A 20,651-nucleotide genomic window follows, 5' to 3' on the forward strand; every position below is an offset into this window, starting at 1 on the left:
TCAATGTTTTCTATAGCGAGGTGAGTGCGTGAGAGGAAGCATATGTAAGGCCAGCAGGGGTCAGTTGGTACAGGGCACGTGTGCAGAGCTCTTTGTACTATTCTCCCTCTTGCATCTTTTCTGTAGGCTTCAAAATTTCCAAATACAGTGTGAAAAATTGGAAAAAAAAAAAAGACACCAATTCCTGCAGGGCACCAGGCATTGTACAAGGTAGTCTCCCAGATGGAGGGGAAGACAAGCTCTCCTCAGAGGAGAAGTTACTCACTGAGCAGGAGGCTGTCCCGCAGGCAGGTCTGACAGTGGTACTCTGAGGGCCCCGTGCAGTGGAAGCACCTGGCATGACAGGCCTTGCATGCCTGTGCCTCCGTGTCCCAGTACTCCATGGCGGTGCATTCAGTGTGAGGCACACAGGTCCCGTGGTTGCTCACCCTCAGGCCTTCCTGACACGTCGTGCAGGCCCCCGAGGACGAGCAGGTGTGGCAGGACTTGTGACAGTCTGCAGGTGGGGTGGGGACAGCACACAAGGGAGAGAGAGTCAGGTCACCCCTTGAGGGAATCAGTTCCTTGAAAAGTGTGCTCGCCGTCCTTGCTCAGAGATTTCTAGGGTTCTGTGTCAAGGGTGTGGGGCCAGGAGTTGGGCTCTAGGGTGGGGCATTCTTGTTGCAAGACGAGAAAAAAAAATGTCTGGTTCACTTTCTCTGTAATCCCCAGGCAGTCTCTTCCTGCAGCAGCCACCTCAGAAATGTTAGTAAGAGCTGCCATAATTACCCAAACTGCAGCATGATAATAACCAGCAGTTCTGTGGCAGCAAAGTCACACCCTAGTCTGTCGGCTTCTCGCCACTGTAACTCCTCCTCTGTGGTCCTCTGCTGACCTCCTAGTAGTTTGAGCTTATTTCTAACATAACAATTACCAGTGTGTATTGTAAATACCTCTTGATTAAAAAAAACCATAAACCTCTTCTATAGTCATTTTGAAAAGCAGAGTGCCCATTAGAGGGCCTGGAATATAACAGGTTAATTTCCAATAGCTGAGCTGGCCTGAGTTCAGTCATCTGTATTTTTTAAAGCTCCTCTGGTGGTTCTAATGGGCAACCAGGGATGAGAACCAGAGGGCTTTCTCAGTAAGAAAATTAAATCAGGAAGATTTAGAACGTGTACTCGAAACTTGTAAAGTTATCTATATGGCAGATTAATTTTATTATTGAACACCAGAGAAAGGCCCAGGTGATCCTCGGTTCCTACCCTAGTGCAGGCAGGTGGCCTCCGGCAGAGTCTTTAACCTTCTTGTAGAAACTGACCCATAGGTTTGCAGCCTCCTCATGTGCTCGCTCCCGGCCCCTTTCCATCAGTTTTTAGAGATAAAAATGATATACAGCATTGTGTAAGTTTAAGGTGTACAATGTGATGATTTGATATATGCATATATTGCAGAATAGTGACCATGATAAGGTTGGCTACACAGATACAGCCGCTCATCTTCATGTGCTTTCACAAAAGGGGAGAACATTGTCACTAAATACGGCTTTATGTAAAACACACCAGAAAGGTATATCCAGATCGTAAGGTTAGATCAGAAAGGCTGTAGGAACGTACTACATCTTCACATTTGACCAAACACATTTCCTGAATACGTTCTAGGATGTGGATGGCCAAGAGGTTCTCCTGCCACGTAAGTTCATCCTCGAGCTCTCACTGTGGTTAGGGGGCCTGCCCCTTGATGACCAACTCGTGTTTGTTTAATGGCAACGTAAGGAGCTAAGCTGATTTCCCTGGTGGCTCAGATGATAAAGAATCTGCCTGCAATGCAGAAGACCTGGATTTGATCCTTGGGTTGAGAAGCTCTCCTGGAGAAGGAAATGGCAACTCACTCCAGTATTCTTGCCTGAAGAATTCCATGGACAGAGGAGTGTGCTGGGATCAATGGGGTCACAAAGAGTTGGACTGGGCTGAGCGACTAACACTTTCACTTCTTTCAAGGAACTAAATTGCCACTAATTGCCTCATTGCAATGAATCCTGTGATTGTAGTTAACAATAGTATATTGTATACTTGAAAGTTGCTAAGAGTAGAGCTTAAGTGTTCTTACTGGTAAAAAAACCCAAAACCCCAAAAAACAAAACTATGGCTGTACTAGCTGGTCAACCTTATTGTGGTCACCATTTATCAATATATACATATATCAAATCATCACATCATACACCTTAAACTTATACAAGGCTATATATGTCAATTATATCTCAATAAAACTGGGGGGAAAAGGAAAGTCCTTTCAATCAGAATGCTTCTCTTACTTGCTTGAGAATTCCTCTAGTGGTGGACAGTATATTTAATTAATTTTTCTATTTCCTGACAACTAATAGGAAGCAAAGAATTCATGCCTAGTTAAAACATAAGGAGGCATAATTAATAACAGATCCTTTCTTGCACCTATAGGGGTTGAAATGCCAAATGGGAGGTGGAATAGAGGACCCCAGGCAGTAGAGGCTGCCTGCAGGTGATGATGAGGGGGAGTGGGCTTTAGGGAGACAAAAATCATGGAGAAAACCCTCTGTGGCACGGCTTTCTTTGCACTGCTATGAACCTCTAATGAATTAACATTTTAAGAAAAAATTTCTATAATTTGGATGACTTTCAAAGGCTCATCATCTCTGTTGTAAATCTTCACCTGAGAATCCCTTTTGATCAGCTACCATTGTGAGGAGGGATCAACATGATTCAGTGCTAATAAGTTACATCATGAAGCTAAGGAAAGATTCATTTAAAAATAAATAATAAACTAGAGCAGGTATAGAGTTGAGACCACAGCTCTGGGGCTGGAACTGTACAAACCTCAGACCTGCTTTCTCTCAGCAGAAACCCATCATCCTCGTGGGTTCCCTGGGACGTGGTGCTCAGCGACACAGCCCAAAATCTTTACCTTTGCAGACTTTAGTCTCTTTTTCAAAGTAAGTTCCTTCTGGACACTCATCTAAACACTGCCCATCGTAGAGAACCAAGGACGCCTTGGCACAGAGGTCACAGTCATCCGCCGAGGGGCCACTGCACTCCAGACAGTCTTCATGGCAGGGAACACAGTGGCGCCTGTCTGCGTAGAAGTGGCTGGGACAGGACTGGTGGCACGCATCCTTGTGCAGGAAGAACTCAGGCATGCACTCTGGGAGAGGGGGAAGCAGCAGAAAGGAATTCATTTGTTCTGCAGTGGGCTAGTCCATCCCCTGCCACTTTGACCCATTTGACTCCAGGGTACATTTGCCTCACCCGCATCCTCCCAGGGGCTTCCCAGGTGATGCAAGTGGCAAAGAATTTGCCTGCCAATGCAGGAGACACAGGAGATACATGGGTTAAATATCTGGGTCGGAAAGATTTCCTGGAGAAGGAAATGGTAAACTGCTCCAGTAACCTTGCCTGGAGAATCCCATATACAGAGGAGCCTGGTGGGCTACAGTCCACGGGGTCTCAAAAATCAGATATGACTGAACGCACGCACGCACGCACGCACACACGCGCACACACACGCGCACATGCACACACACACATGCACACGCACACACGCACTCGCATGCACGCACACACACGCACACACACACGTGCGCACGCACACACACACACACCCACCTACCTACCTCACCCACCCAACCTTCTGCCAGGGCATGTCATCCTTGTCTCACAAGCCCTGCCTTGGGAAAGGAGACCACTTATGGTGGCCCAGTTAGATGGTCCTGGGTGCAAATCCTAAAGTGATCTGCCGCTTCAATTGCAGAAAATCACAGGGAAGAGTCAGGGCTGAGGTGCTGGATGTATTGTCCTGAAAGCCCAGAAAGCATTAACAGATCTATTGAATACTTCTGGTTCTATTTAATACAGAAAGCAGTTTCAGAATTAGTGGAATAGTTAATTTTCCATTCACTGATAGGGTAAACTAATGAAATATACATGGTTCAGTTCAGTTCAGTTCAGTAATCCATATGAAGAATGCATTGTTAGTTTCTTTGTGCCTATTCTCTTATTCGTGGGGGAATTCCAGAAAGCACTTAGGTAACACCAAATCCTTTGGATTGGACAGATTGAACATTTAAATGAATCTATCTTATTCTGCAGAGGAAATTAGACAGCCTTTCTCAGGAGATAATCTCAGAGAAAGTTCCTAGCCAGAGGGCTACTCTCCGAGTCTTACAGTTGCCTGATCCTTACTTTTGTATCTTTTATAACAGTTGAAATTCTCCAGCCACCTCCGTGTTTTGTTAATATTAGTCTCTCCCATGAGATTTTGTGATCAGAGCAGCAGAAACTTTGGGTTCTTATCTGTATCTCTGGCACTTGGGACAGTGCTTGTCACACCCTAACTGCCCAGGACATATGTGTGGGAGAAATCTTGTTAAAAAATGGGCTCTTGTCTGTCTTATGAAAAATGGGCTATTGTCTGTCTTAATTTGCAGAATCCATCATGGAAAGGCTTTATGTCATCCTCAGTTTTCTCAGTGACCCCCATAGAGGTCAGTTTCAGTAAAGGCGTGGAGATGGTTTCCCCCAGATCTTGTTGGACTTCCCACTCTCAGGTAGTGGGCCCCTGCCCTCTCCCCCGTGAGGCTCCCAGGTACCTTTGCATGTTTCCTCATGGATGCAGTCCTGACACTTCTCTGGGCAGCGCTTGCACACCCCTTCCATGGCCACGTGCCTCTCGGGGCAGGTTTCCCGGCACACCCCCTGGTCTAGGACAAGGCCTCCTTTGCAGGACTGACAGTTGGTGGCATTTCCTACACAAGTTCTGCAGGGAGAGCTGCAGTGCTCACAAGTATCGTCATCTGCGTAGAAGCCCCTGTGGGAAGAAGAGGGAGCCACTAGAGAAGCTTTCCAACTAGGGAGTTGATTCACACCTGGTAGTCAAGAATTAGGGCTGAAAATGCAAGGACTATGGCTGTTGTCAACTAAAATGAATTCATCAGATTTCCTGGGGAAGGTGCTAAAAAAAAATGAGGTTTAAAAAAAATTAAATGAAAGGGGTAGGGATTATCCTTGTGAATTTAGGGTGTTTGGAAACAACTTTTTAATTTGTATATAGTTTAGTCATCTTCTGATTTTCTATTTTATCTCCTAATTTTTGTTCTTTTTTTTGATGTTAGAGTAGAAAATGCTTTTTATCCCATTTAATATGGTTTTCATTTAAAAACAGTTTAGAATGTAACAGTTAAAATATTTTTAAAAGGCTCTAAAGGTTTAATGACATATACAGTGCTTGCATATGAAAAGGTTGTGAATGCCCTTGGAGTAAACACCTAGAACACGGGGATCACCTCTGACCCCACAGGGTACTTGTAGTCAGCAACTGGACCCTGTGGAATGGGGATACCCCTCTTGCCTTAGAGTCATTATAGCCACTACCCGTTCATTATAGACACTACCCTTTCAGTTGAGGCCACTGAGAAAATTGTTGTGGAATCCCATTTAGCCATTTTTGTTCCTCGTGCAGTAGAGATTCTCCTGAATTCTCATCACATTCAACATTTCTCAGCCAGACGGTTTCTATGAAGTCTTTTTGTTAACTGCTCCTCACCTAATTATTTTATGTTAGAATAACCATAACCTGACTACTCTTCTCCCTTCTGTCGCCAATGAAGTAGCTCACCTCTGCTTAGTGCTGAGGACCGCCTTCTGATTCCTCATACTGATCTACAGGAGACTCCACTGGGCAACACTGACTTCTCCTGCTTTACTGATGGTCTCATTTAACAAGGTGACAATAGTAAATAGTGTACTAGGTATGTTATTACCACTCCTTTTGATGTTGTTGAGGCAGCATCTTTAGCTATGGCTACTTTAACTGAACAGGCTGAATCATATGCTCTTTTACAGGTTTGTACTTTAGCCAAGGACAAAACTGCCACTATTTAAATTGCTTTTAGAGTATCTCATGGTTTTGGAATGTTGGGGAAGCAATGGAAATAAAACTTAAAATGCCCCCTATGTGTAATAATTAGTGAATATACTTTTTGCCCATCACTTTAGCTATTATGGTTTTGGGGCTTCTCACTTGACTCTCTGGAAGCTAAGGGAAACCATCTTGTTGATATTTCTGCAAGGAATGCTGCTCTTAAAGGGACCAGTGGCAGCTAAATGATATTTTATAATATCTTTTCCCAAATGATTTAGAAAAACTGGCTAGAAAGGTCCAACAGCTGGCCTCAGAAAAAGAAAAACAAGTTTGGAAATTCAACAGTTGTTAGTTGGATAAAAAGAGAAAGCTCTCGTTTGGACTGTATAACAAGCCAGTCCTACTGGAGATTCTGAAATTCCCACTCCCCACTGCTGGTTACATGCAGTAAGCCTTCAGTCTGTGATGAAATGGTAGGCTTCATGAATCAGTATTAATGGGGAAACATTAACAAAAAATATTTACCTTACTTGTCCTGCTTATCCAAACTACAACCCAGGGAAGCCTCTTCCTACTGTTCCCTGACATTTTATACTGCCCAGACCACTTGAGGTCTGGCAAATGGATTATGTAAAACTTCCTCTGTCTAATGGATGTAAATAAGCTTTAGCCATGGTCTGTATGTTTTCACATTGGATTGAAGCCTTCCCTTGCAGGCAGGCTACTGCCTTTTCTGTGACTAAAATAAATCCCTTTAGAAAAGATTATCCTTACCTGGAACTTATTGTGATTGAGGAACCTATTTTATTGGCCATGTACTTAGGTCTACACTATATGGCCAGTTTTACAACTTCACTTGCTTAACTACCCTCAATCCTCTGGTTTAATCTAATGCACTAATGACATTATTAAGACTCAGTTGGCAAAATTTGTAGAGGCCCTCTCAATACCTTAGGGCTTCCCTGGTGGCTCAGATGGTAAAGAATCTGCTTGCAATGCGGGAGACCCAGATTCGATCCCTGAGCCAGGAGGATTCCATGGAGAAGGGAATGGCTACCCACTTCAGTATTCTTGCCTGGAAAATCCCACCGACAGAGGAGACTGGCGGGCTACAGTCCATGGGGTTTCAAAGAGATAGACGTGACTGAGCAACTGACATTTTCCAAATACCTTGGTCAAAAGCATTGCCATTGGTACTTCTGAATCTCATATCCACCCCTTTTGAAACTCATAAACTCTCACCACTTGAGATAGTCATAGGATGCCCATTGCACTTGGCTCCTACTTCTGACCCTCAACTGATAAAAGGAGAGAAACTCCAGTGTTTGAAGGGTCTAATTGCTTCTATTAAAAAGAACAATGCTTTAGTAGAGCAATCTTTTCATGGTGTGGCCATGGAATACATCCAAACAGGCAATTTTGCACAAAGAGAAACAAAGCTGCCAAGCCAAGCCGGGTATTATATGTCCCTCAGACTTTATCTCCCCTGTTTTTTTGGTAAACATAAAGATGGGGGAATCCCATGGTAATCAGACCACCCTACTCAAGACAGGAAAACATACACTTGTGATTCCATAGTCTTCAGGATTTTCAGGTCAGTTTAGTAGCTTCCCTGTTGCTCAAAAAAAGGAAAAAGTCTGCCATGTATCCATGTGTGTGCATTTGGAGGAAAAAAATCTCTTCTTCCTGCTGGGTTTTCTTACTCTGACCCTTTCACTAGTAAGCCTCTTTTCAAATACCCAACCGGGGAGGCAACTTGAAAATATTATGCTGAATAAAATAAGTCAGTTACAAAAAGTCACAATCTGTGTTATTTATATAAAATGTTCAATAGGCAAATCTCTAGAGACAAGGTAAATTAGTGGTTGCTTAGGGCTGTGGGAAATTAGGAATAACTGCTGAAAGGGTACAGAGTTTCTTTTGGGGGTGATGGAAAGATTTTTAAATCAATTGTGGTGATAGTTGCACAAGTCTCTCAATATACTAAAAATCATTGAATTTTATACTTTGTGTGGGTAAATGGTGTGGCATGTGAGTTATATCTCAACAAAGCTGTTATAAAGAAAAAAGAAACCCTGGTTGAATGAGAAGGTGACATTGTGTAGTGGTTAAGCACATGGATTTCAATGTTAGAGAGATTTGGTTTGAAATCCTGACTGTGCCATGTATTAGCAGCGTGACTTTGGGCAGGCCACCCTTTTTTTCATCTGTGAAGTGAGGGAAATAATGGTATAGTGTCCCTCCATATCTGTAGGAGATTGGTCCAGGACCTGACTTGAGTGCCAAAATACATGGACGCTTAAGTCCCATCACTTCAGTTCAGTTCAGTCACTCAGTCGTGTCTGACTCTTTGCGACCCCATGAGTCGCAGCACGCCAGGCCTCCCTGTCCATCACCAACTCCTGGAGTTCACTCAGACTCATGTCCATCGAGTCAGTGATGCCATCCAGCCATCTCATCCTCTGTTGTCCCCTTCTCCTCCTGCCCCCAATCCCTCCCAGCATCAGAGTCTTTTCCAATGAGTCAACTCTTCGCAGAGGTGGCCAAGGTACTGAAGTTTCAGCTTTAGCATCATTCCTTCCAAAGAACACCCAGGGCTGATCTCCTTCAGAATGGACTGATTGGATCTCCTTGCAGTCCAAGGGACTCTCAAGAGTCTGTCTGACACTGTTTCCACTGTTTCCCCATCTATTTCCCATGAAGTGATGGGACCAGATGCCATGATCTTCGTTTTCTGAATGTTGAGCTTTAAGCCGGCTTTTTCACTCTCCTCTTTCACTTTCACTGTTAGCTCTTTATATCTGTGGTTCTGCATCTGTGGGTTCAGCCAACTGTGGATTGTGTAGTACTGTATTTATTGGAAAAAATAAAGGGGATGGTACGTTTGAAATTCTTAGCACAATGCCTAGATATTGCAAGATCTCAGTAAGTATCTGTTTTTAAATGATTTCTTTTCCCTTGGAATCTCTTAGCTCTTTGTGTATTAAGGACCTGAGAAGTATGACATTAATTGATGTAAAACTTCCTTACTGGATTATAAGCTGTTGCAAACTCAGACTCCCTTCACTTGAGGTTAGCTTAGCTTCTAGTATCAATTCTTAACACCCAAAAGGTATCTGTAGAATTGAATTGGATATGTTTGGCTTCTACAGTAGATTGGATGCTTCTTGAGGGTCAGTTCCTTGACTGGTATTTGTATGCTATAGGATCAATCTCAGTAATGGATATAAACAGGTCAGAAAATAGGAGTTGTTTTTATCATGAAATTCTTTTAAGCAGCAGGCAGATAAAATTTCTAGTTCCTTTAGATGTTGGCTGCTTTCTCAAACCCATTTCTTGCCTCCTTCTCTCCACTCTTCCTGCCTGTCAGTGTTGTGATTTTTGTGGGGTTTCAGGGGCGAATCTCATTCAGCCTACGTCAGTCCTTATATTTCCATTCTCCTTGCCAGGGATCAGCTTAGGAAGGTGTTAGTGATGCATTCTGGCTGATGAGATGTGAAGGGAAGTCTGAGGAAGTTTTGTTTCCTCTTAAAAAGGGATAAACAAGAAGAAAGGCAGCGTGGGATGATGATGTTGGGGATGGGCAGGCGATATGAACTCTGGGGAGGACAAGCTATGGAAGATACTAGAGCACAATGGAAAGATTGTGGGTTTCTAATGAAGCATTGGCCACCAAAATAATAAATGCTATACTTCCAAACTTTGCATTGTATGCATAAATAAACCCCATATTTTGTGTCAGGCCCTTTGACAGTTTTGTTTCTTGTTATTGAAATTTTCCTGATAAACTTTTCCACTTGCTATCCCCACTTCCCACTTAGGTAAATCCTGGAGCCAGGACCATTGATAGGAAGAGTAAAGGAATTGTAAGCCAGGGGACTGAGGAAGCCATAAGGAATCAATAAATAACTAAGCAGGCATTACTCTCTATTTATTATCTGTGATTCATACCTCTCTTTCAACATGTAGAAGAGATTCGTGCATTCCACAGCTTATCACAACCTCACTTTTGTCATGGGGGGGAAAAAACCCTGACAACTATTTGATCATAAATACGAGGTAAAATAAAAAACATATTTTTATGAGAGCAAAAATATATACATCTTGTGGTCACAAGGGAGAAGCACGCATCTGGCCTTAAGTAAGCTTTGGCTGCTGTGGCTGAGAGTGATGTCAGCCAGTTAGGCAGGGAGGAGGACATAGGTGCTGTAACTAGGGAAGAAAAGAGGTCTTTGGTGAATAGGGAGGAATTGCCCCCAGTGTTGCAGGAGAAGGAACACAGAGTAGCAAGCGAAAGGAAGAGGAAAACTTACTCAGGGCATCTGGTGAAGCACCTGCCTTGGTGGAGGAAGAGGGGGTGGTCTGGCCGTGTTTGGCACTTTTGGCAAAGATTGACTTTGGAGCAAGAGGCACAGTCCTCTGTGCAGTTCTCGCAGCTGCCGCTCCTCACCGAGGGCCACATGCCTTGGGGACAGGATGGAACGCAGGTCTGAGCCAGCAGATAGGTGCCTGGAGTCCCAGGGAAGAAGACAGGTCAGATGATCATCAGGTGTCTCCTCTAACAGTACGTGCACCCAAGCAGAGAATTGACACTCCCAACAGCTTTTTTAACTGCTCAGGAGATGCAGGTTTGATCCCTGGGTTGGGAAGATCCCCTAGAGAAGGAAATGACAACCCACTCCAGTATCTTGCCTGGAAAATCTCCTGAACAGAAGAACTTGGCGGGCTATAGTCTGTGGGGTCATATACAATTTAGCAACTAAACAGCAACAACAAAGACCCAAGTATCCAGAACACTTATTTCAGGATTACCAAGACATCTTTTAGTGATGCAGATGGTGATTGCAGACATGAAATTAAAAGATGCTTACTCCTTGGAAGGCATGTTATGACCAACCTAGATAGTATATTGAAAAGCAGAGATATTACTTTGCCAACAAAGGTCTGTCTAGTCAAGGCTATGGTTTTTCCTGTGGTCATGTATGGATGTGAGAGTTGGACTGTGAAGAAGGCTGAGCGCCGAAGACTTGATGCTTTTGAACTGTGGTGTTGGAGAAGACTCTTGAGAGTCCCTTGGACTGCAAGGAGATCCAACCAGTCTATCCTAAAGGAAATCAGTCCTGGGTGTTCTTTGGAAGGACTGATGCTGAAGCTGATACTCCAATCCTTTGGCCACCTGATGCGAAGAGTTGACTTACTGGAAAAGACCCTGATGCTGGGAGGGATTGGGGGTAGGAGGAGAAGGGGATGACAGAGGATGAGATGGTTGGATGGCATCACCAACTCGATGGACATGAGTTTGGGTGAACTCTGGGAGTTGGTGATGGACGGGGAGGCCTGGCGTGCTGCGATTCATGGGGTCGCAAAGAGTCAGACACAACTGAATGACTGAACTGAACTGACGTCTTCCAAGATGAGTTAAAACTCTAGAAAGGAAATTGACAACAGAAGACTTTTGGCTTGTTTCTCTGACTTTCCTATTGGTATTGCTGCGGGTTACCATGGGGCTTCCCTTTGCCCAAGTGGTCTGTCTATTAAGACCTTTGTCTTCCTGGTGTGAGGCAATTATGCATACACAGTTCAATGGAGTCTGCTCTGCATCTCAAAGCATATCTGTTGGGACACTGACGCAGTAGCAACCCTTCCACCCAACTCCACCTTTAATGGACAATCCATCTATTGAGTTTTAATTGACAAAAATCAGATGCATCATCATTAAAACAACCCAGAAATCACCCTGAACTCCAAAATTCCAAGAAAGTTGTCAGTTTTGTTGTTGTTGTTGACTTTTATATATTGTAGAAGTAGAATTGGTAGCAGATTGCACATTCTAACATAATGATCGCTTTAATGGGAGTAGAACATTCTTAGTTTCTAGTGTGCCATGTTGATAAACTATCACCTGAATTCAGGAAAGTTATTTCTGACTTGATTTTATAGATGATGAAGCCATTAATTTGTTGAGCTGTTGTTGTGCTTTTTTCCCCTCACCTAAATTCAGTGCCAAAAATGAAGAAAAATACCAGGTAGACACTTTGTCCCCTTGTAGATTCTCTACCTTAGTTCTTTTGTTTCAGCTAATGCACTTTAAAAGAACAATGGAACCTTTAGAAATGTCGGGCAGCCAGAGACCCTAGCAAACTCTGTGGCCAAATTGATCACTAACTTAATCGTGCTTTGGATAAGAACCATTTCTTTTCTTTTTTGTTCTGGTCCCTTGAAAACTAGTTTCTATTATAGGGCAGTGTTTGGGTCCCTGTGTTCCTCCAGAGTTCCTACTGTGACAGCAACATGTGATGGGACCATATCACGAGACGCTGACAAATAACTGAATTGGCTTGGCCGCTGCTTCCTCCTGCAGCATGCCGCACTCACCTTTCGGACACGAAGTGCACAGGGTTGCCGATCCGTGGCAGGTTTTACAAGAAGAATGGCATGACTGGTGTCTTCTCAAAAGGTCTGTATAAGGAAAGAAACAAGAACTCTGCCTCTTTTGAACAGGTGCATAGCATTGTTGGGAAAATCTCATGAGTAATCTCATTTCCCTTTTCACCCTAAATAGACCCTTCAACTTGATAGTAGTTAAATGTTGGCACCACCCATTGCCGACCAAGTGGACTTCATTTATTTTATTTTCCTTACTCCTTCACTGACAATTGATGTCCAGACTTTGTCTGCAAATTTCCAGTGACAGGATAGCCATAAATATAGGGGGATAGTTGAACTAACAGATGTTACTTATTTTATATTTTGTAAACGTGTGGTTGTGTGTATGGTTGTGTGTATGTGTGCTGGAGTTTTTGTGTCAAAGGTAATCACTTATTTCTCCGAGATTCTTAGATGATCACTTTTCTTTAGGATGATAACTGAGAATTCGTTGTGCCCCGTCTTTTTTTGTTCTTTAGGACCAGATTTCATAAATTGGTCAGTGTTTGGGCTCTCTCTGTTCTTCATAGTAGCCACTGTGGGATGCAGCCTAAATTGATCTTTTAAATTTGTCCAAAATCATCATTGAACATCAGTAGCCATTGGAGAGCTTGCTGGCTGGTCAGTGACAGGAAGGTCATCCCAGGTTAACAGCCATTAATCTGAGAAACATGTGAGCTGCTTCTCCTTTCTTCCCCCACAACCATTCGCTGGGCAGGTTTTGTCAGGAAGGCAGCAGCAACTCAACGGGATAGTTGTGTAACAAAGAAAACAGCCTCAGTGACGTCACTCACTCAGTACACATAGGGATCTTGACTAAATTCCAGTAATCGCTCAGGAATCAGCATGACTCATACAGGGGAAATTTAGAAAAAGAAGTTCTAGCTCAGAAAATGTCACACAAATGGCCCTGAAGTTCAGTCAGGGTTATTGTTGGCCTCTTACCACTCCCCTCCCTTCCTTCCTCCTCCTTTTCCTTCTTTCCTCCCTGTCTTCCTCTCTCCCTTCCTTCCTCTCTCGCCTGCCACTTCCTTCCTTCTTTTCCTGAGAGTCTGGCAGAGTCCAGTCACACCTGCCTTCAGATCCCAGGTGTGCTTTTTCTGGGTAGGGTAACCATGGATACAGTAATTAAACTCTTCCAGTCTTACAATAATTTCCACATCTCTAAAATGAGAGCAAGTGATTCTTCCTTTACAGGACTCTTGTGAAACCTGAGTAAGATAACGTGTAAAGTATGCACACAGTGGCTCAGTAAATGGTGGTTGCTTCTGCTTCATTTCTTCGTTTGTTATCATTCCACCCCGTTTCTCAGGCTTCTGTTTTATTTCCCGTTCACTTTCCTCTGTTCCATTCTTGGAGTGGTACCAGGAGCCGGTACTTGGTTCCTCTGATGGCACTCCCAGTCAATACACTGCTGAGCCTTGCTGCAGAGAAAGCTTGATAGCTAAGTAGGCAATAGATAGCCAGAGATAGAGGTCTGTGGACATAAACGATTGTCCATGCTGCCATGCTGCGTGGCAATTTCTTTCCAACTGTGAGAGAAAATTTTGTACTGGTTTTCTAGTAGACCGATTAACTAACGTACTCTGCTGGGGAGTTCTGTTAAGAGTTCAGCTAGCCAGTGCAGAGCAATGCTAGTCCCTGGATTTTCACAAAAGCGATGATGATAGATGTGTTAACTAACCTTATTGTAATCATTTTGCAGTATACACATGCATCAAGTCATCATTTTATATGTGATAAACCTATATAATGTTATATGTCAGTTACATCTCAGTTAAGCTGGGAGAAAAAGATGCTTACTTGATGAGAGCAGTTACTCAAGGAATAATAACTAAATATTAATCTGATATTGAGCACCTTGAAGATCTTTATACACCCAGGCCATGCGCTGATTTTGTTTTGATTTTATCATTTGTGTGCTAAAATGTTATATTTTAAAAGTTAGTTGTTTTAATTTTCTCACATTTAAAAAATATAATGTATATATTTACACATAGTATACATACGCTTAAAATTACAAATACATACCTCACCTTTAGGTAGCTTGATATATCATTCCAATACACTTGGTATAAAATTCTGTAATGTCCTCACATCTCGACTAGAGGGTGCTCTGCACACACCGTTAGCAGTCAGGCTTGGGCAAGGGATAAAGATCCCCAGCGAGAGCTCTTTTATCAGAAAAGATTAGATCTCAACAAGTAAAATTTTTGACTTTGTTCAGTTTCTCTTTTTTCTACTCCAGAAATTCTAGACTGAACAGGACTTCACCCCCTCCCCTGCAAAAACAAAAAAAATCACCTTGACCAAGAAAATATAACATATATCCTTCAGATATGACTAATAAAGTATGGGTTCTTCTTACTTGAAATGTTTTAGGTTAAATAAGCAATACTCACAGGTTCACAATGTAGGCAAGGTATATACTGTAAAGTCTCTCTTACCACCCCCCTCCACCCTTTTTATACAGACTATTCGCGGTGTTTATCATCTCTCTCTCTCTCTTTTTTTTTTTTTGTAGTTCTGTATTTCAGAGGCCATTGTTTATCAGTATATAAAGACTCTCCTCATTCTTTTTGATGGCTCCATAGTATCCCACTGTGTGGCTGTGTCGTGTTTCATTTTTCTACTCTTGTTGGTAGCTGTTTAGTTTTTTCCAACCTTTGTTATTTCAAACAAGGCTGCAGTGACTAGGAAGGCAAAAGTTGCTTTTCTTAAAGACCTGCAAGGACAGAGGCTTTTCTTGATAACTTTTCTCAAGAATAACCACTTTGTGCCTCAGGAATGTCCTTATATGTTCTTGAAGTCTCCACTGCTGAAATTCCTGCCAGTCTTTCCCTTTGGATACCCACTTATATTTTAATCGCAGGTCCCATCCTCTCTCCATTTTTCTCATGACTTCTGCATCCCTGCTTGTTCCTCACTGCCTGATTTCTTGGGTCGGTTTTTACATCACAGAGACTCTCCTGGTATGCTTGATCATCTTCTCCTCCCTATTTCCCTGTTACCTCTTTTGATTTGAAACTTCCACCTTCGTCGCTCCTGCAGCAGGCTCTTCACCAAAGATGGGCTTGCAGTGGACACAGGTACTTTTTTTATTAAAAAAAAAGAAACGTTTTATTTTTTTAATGCAAAAAGGATGAAGAAGGCAAAGTTTGACCCTTAATCTTACCACTCAGAAATGTCTGCTGTGTATACTTTGGCATTTAGATTTCCCATCTTTGTATTGAAAGCACGAGTATAATTACATATGTGTATATATATGTAATCATTGACATCTTTTGCATATATAGTACTGATCTTACATTTTTCATTAATGTAATGAATCTTATAGGAATTTTCTTTTGCCATGAAAATTCTTTGTAAAAATATTTTTTTGATTGGTGTTTTTGCATGAATCTTAATTCACTTAATGTTTTTCTTCATTACATTTTTAGATTGCTCTCTTCTTTTTTTAGATTATAACTAAAACTGCTGTCAACATCTTTGTACACATTCTTGGTTAAGTCAGGACTCAACTTGGCTATTAGGCATCCCAGCTGATTATCATTTGCCCTTCTTTCTGGGACTCTTTTTTTTTTTTTTTAAACAGACATATATTACTCCTTAGGCCTCCAAATTGATTTATTTCATAAGCTCAAGAAGGCAGTTTTGAAAGTAAACTAGTGTTTCATGGGTTGAAACTGGATTAGGTTAAAGGGTCAGCGAATAGACTGACCATTTTTGCGCCATACTATGTGCTGGGGGTTTCATATATATTCTTCCGTTTAATTCTCAAAATGACCTTGTATGAGACATTTCATGTTCTCATTTTATAGGTGAGAAAACTGAGGTTCGGAGAGGATGAATACCTTGCTCAAGGTCACAGAGCTGGTAAAGAATAGAGCCGGGAATTGAATTCAGGTGTGCTGAATTCTAAACTCTATCTTCCTTAGATGTTTTAGTAATTCATTTAGTTTCAAAATAGTTTGGTAGAGGTCAAAGCAGTGATGTACTGGTAAAATGGTTCTTTGGAAAACAAAACAGCAACAAAGACTTGATTTGTCATGTTTACCAATTTCAGTGGTGTAAATATTCCCTCCATAGCTGATTTCAAGCTGCCAACTGTTTAATAATCCACTCATAAAATTCCTGGATGTTTAATAATCAGTGTAAGCAGATACAGATGGCTCCTTCATATCACTAGGCCAGAAGTTCACTTAGTTGCCCAGCCATGATTTTCTGCACTCTGAGTTATGATTGATTAGTTAAGTAAATATTGTGTCCCCAGTTGTAAGTGAGGCAACTATACACAAAGTTCTTCTTAAAAAAAAATCAGATTTTTATGGTTTTTTAAAAAGAATTGTCTGAAGTTCACTTACTATGAAGTAACATATCTCCCCACTGTTGAGAATTTTTTTTTCACACGTGTGGCTTCCAGGGTTTATAACTGACTCTGGGATTTCAGTCTTTCTCAGAGCATAGGAATTAAAATCAAAAGACAGACTAGTGATAAATTGTTAGGATGTGGTCAAAGATAAAAATTTAATTTACCATGTCTGCGCTTTGTAGATTTGACTACCACTGGAATATGTAATTGGAACCTGCTATAAGCATGGTTTTAATCAATGATGGAAATAGGTGGGTAGGGGAAATGTGCAGGAATTATTCCGAGGACTTTCCAGCACCACCAGAGGGGAAACCACTTAAGAAAACCCAAGTTATTTAACAGTAATAAACTGTTTCAACTCCCAACAATGGTTTTAGGAAACCAGCTGAAGCTATCGTTGTCTTTCAAAGCCCGTGGCCTGCCACACCTGAGCATTTCCACTAACAGTGGGTCTGCATGATGCCTGAGGCCCTGCTGATGCCATTGGCAGCAGTCTGTTTGACACTGGTCATTGCCACACAGGGACATTGGACTAAATAGTCCTCACAAATATATTAGTGACTGAGACGGACAATCTGGGGATGATCTGTACTTTTGTGCAGGGACATTTTGGTGGCAAGAAGAACCTTTGGAGATGACTTAGTCTTGGCTGAGGATTTTCCAGCTGTGGTCTGATGTGTAGGTAAATCTCCATCTTGGACCAGGGTAGGAGGCATTCCTGCTCAGTTGGTAATTATTTTTAAAAGATTTATTTATTTAACTTTTTTGGGGTGTGGGGCTGTGATGGGTCTTCGTTGCTGCACATGGGCATTCTCTAGTTGGGCTGAGCAGGGGCTTCTCTTCATTGTGGTGACCAGACTTCTCATTGCGGTGGCTGCTCTTGTGTCGAGCATGGGCTCTAGGCACGTGGGCTTCAGCAGTCACAGCGTTTAGTTGCTGTGCAGCATGTGGGATTGTGGGATCTTCCTGGACCAGGGATAAAACAGGTATCCCTTGCTTTGCAAGGTCCATTCTTAAGCACTGGACCACCAGGGAAGCCCTCAAAGGGCTTTGACAAAGGGTGATGACCTGTCGTCATCAGCACTCTCATTATGAGGAGCCACCTTATTAAAAGAGAAGTCCAGTGGACTCTAGTTGGATTTTTATTTCAAGGCGTTGTTCCTCCAACACATGCTGACATAGACAGTGGGGTGGTTTTAGCTTTTGGATGTAAGCATGATCTTATTGTTTCCTCTGGCAGTAGTGTGGGTGAAGAAATGGGATTAAGTTTGTCCCATCTGCTGTGTCCTACGTGTATCTCAGTCTGTGTTTGAAACGACAAAAACAGTACAACACCTCGCTGGTACCAGCTGGATGGCTCCATTCTCTCATGAGCACTCTGGTTTGTCTGGGCTCCCTCTAAGTTGACCAAGGATGACCGCAGTCTTCTTTCTATCATCTTAAAGGTGCAGCTAATAGTGCTTGTTCTCTGGAATCCTCTACTCGCCTATTACAACCTTAGTCTTGTTTCTTAAGGAAAAAAAATCAGAAGGAAAAATGTAGGCATTGGTTTAAATACACTCAGGGCCTTGTGGAGTATGTTGCCATTTACCGTCCATTTCAGTGGTTCCTAAACCATGCTGGGGAAGCTGAGCTGTGGCCTCACCTTGCTCAGTGAAGACACAGTTTTTTTCTTATTGTTCATAGTCTGCATGCATGTATTATTCCCTGGATTGTAGGTGTGGAAATGTTCTGCTATGTCATTGACTTCTCCGGCCATGAGAATCCCTCATTAGTGCTATCTCCCCAAATGGACTAATTCCTTTCTTGCTTCACAAATATTGCATTTTGATAGTAGAAAAGGCAGAGGGGTAGATGTGGTGCCTCGCAAAGTGGGGAGCAGTGAAGCCTTGATTTCTGCTTGCAGAGTGCGTAGTCCAGTTGAAAGGGATGTGTAATCATTTGGGGAATCAAGTCTGCTCTGGCTCTTGGCTCCCTGAACCTTTTCATCATCTGGACACCAGATAAAATACAGATGTTCTGAGCTAGAAACACAGCACAGACTATTTTCCTCTTGGCTTGTACCGCCTCTTAAATGCCTGCATGCCAGACAAACTCGTTTTTAGCATTTTGGTTCAGCTATAATTCACAGAAGATATCCCAATCTGGAATGAATGATTTTCTGTCCAGCTCTGTCTCTGAAATCAGCCCGCATTCTTGGTGGCCTTTGGCTGCTGGGTTTGTGATGGTGTCTGAGCTGCTTCTTGCGTTAAGTCACGTAGGTGACACTGTCATTGTAGACAGCAGCTGAGGACATCCTTCCTCTGAGACTTAGCAAGAGGCTTTTCTCCTGCCCTAGATCATCCCTCCCTCCAGCTCTTACAAGACTCATCCCAAGCAGACCTGCTTTCAGCTGCTGCTGCTTCTGCACTGAAATGACCTTTTTAAACAAATCCTTGCCTTGAAATCAAGACAGAGAGCATCTCTTGTTTTCATCGGTGTCTCTGCATGGAATGTGAGTCAGATTTTTCCAGCAGGAGGAGGATTTTGTTTTTTAACCACCTCAGACATGGAGAGGCCACTGCAAGGTTGTAATTACCTTACCAGGAAGCCCGTGACCAAGGCTTCTGGGTCTGGCGGCCGCTTCTGAAGACTCAGGTGGGAATGAATACATGTAGGTCTTTACTGTTAGACTCCAAGCTCCCACACTTTTTCTCCTTCCTGCCCCCTTTCAAGCCCACCTGCTTCCCACATCTGCAACTAGAGAGGGTAAATTTTAAAAGGTAAACTTGAATAATGGCAAGTTCTAATAATCCAGCCAGAAAGACGAGCCATTTTAGCTGAAGTTCCCATGCTTTACAGTGATTCTTTTTTGTCTAGAGGCTTCTCAGGTGGCACAGTAATAAGGAATCCACCTGGCAGTGCAGTAGATACAAGAGACCTGGGTTTGATCCCTGGGCCAGGAAGATTCCCTGAAGTAGGAAACAGCAACCCACTCCAGTACTCTTGCCTGTAAAATTCCATGGACGAAGGAGCCTGGTGGGATACAGCCCATGGAGTCTCAAAGAGTCAGACACAACTTACTGACTAAGCACTTCCTTGTCTAACCGGACAGGCTGTCCCACTAATGATTTTCTTTTCTCTTTTTTATAAAGAGATATATGAATGTCATCGAAGCTATTCTGAAATCTTTGAGAAAATGGTAGTCATTTTTCTTTCTCTCTTTGTGTGCTCCGCAGCCCACTCCACCCAGCTAGAAACACAAGTGGCCAGATCAGTTGTCAGTTGCCCTTTGGTGTTTCCCGCCTGACCAAGGGCTTCCCGGGTGACTCAGTGGTAAAGAATCTGCCTGCAATTCAGGAATCCTGGGTTTGATCCCTGGGTGGGGAAGATCCCCTGGGGGAAGAAATGTCAACCCACTTCAGTATTCTTGCCTGGGAAATCCCACAGAGGAGCCTGTGGCCTACAATCCTTGGGGCTGCAAAGAGTCAGACACGACTGAGCGACTAAATGGCAGCAGCTCCTGACCAAATGCCAGCCACACCCTCCTGTGGTGAGTATCACAGAGGCTCCGGGATGCCACGCTTTTGTTTCACTGCCTAGCCTGCATCTCTTGGGTATCCTGAAAGCAAGGGATTGGAGTGGGGGGAGGGGGAGGAGACAGCTGGACACCTGCGATCCCTCTTGGGGGGCACATACCGTTCCAGAAGCTGCCTTCCTCCTGGGGCTGGTCGTGACGCACACATGTCCCCCGCAGCAGCTGCAGGCCTTCTTGGCAGCTGCTGCATTGGTTGTGGCCAAGGCCGGTGCAGGTTTCACAGGCTTGGTGGCAGGGCTCACAGTCTCCCATCTCTGGATCGCCGTAGAAGCCAGGACCACAGTTCCTCACACAGCTGCCCTCTACGTGAGAATATAAGGCAGGAAGCCTGAAGTGGAAGCCTGGCTGGCTGAGCCGGGTGCTCTGCGCAGGGCCAAGTTCTAAACAGGCCAAAGGGAGGCTGAA

General features: G+C 43.2%; 1 protein-coding gene across 2 annotated transcripts in view; it reads right to left on the minus strand.

Annotated features, from left to right (window-relative positions):
- The window catches only part of PCSK5 (proprotein convertase subtilisin/kexin type 5), a 503,732-nt gene that overhangs the window by 26,086 nt on the left and 456,995 nt on the right, over window positions 1-20,651 (minus strand). Inside the window, exons 27-33 of one of the 2 annotated variants that reach the window (XM_069576328.1) lie at window positions 20,348-20,548; window positions 15,309-15,389; window positions 12,247-12,330; window positions 10,185-10,380; window positions 4,601-4,818; window positions 2,920-3,156; window positions 266-496 (exon numbers count right to left, since the gene is read on the minus strand). In XM_069576328.1, coding sequence (XP_069432429.1) covers window positions 266-496; window positions 2,920-3,156; window positions 4,601-4,818; window positions 10,185-10,380; window positions 12,247-12,330; window positions 15,309-15,389; window positions 20,348-20,548 — 1,248 coding nt within the window. The remainder of the gene's footprint in view (window positions 1-265; window positions 497-2,919; window positions 3,157-4,600; window positions 4,819-10,184; window positions 10,381-12,246; window positions 12,331-15,308; window positions 15,390-20,347; window positions 20,549-20,651) is intronic. The other variant, XM_069576329.1, reaches the window with a different exon arrangement.

This window comes from Ovis canadensis, chromosome 2, assembly GCF_042477335.2.
Source record: "Ovis canadensis isolate MfBH-ARS-UI-01 breed Bighorn chromosome 2, ARS-UI_OviCan_v2, whole genome shotgun sequence".
NCBI lineage: Eukaryota > Metazoa > Chordata > Mammalia > Artiodactyla > Bovidae > Ovis > Ovis canadensis.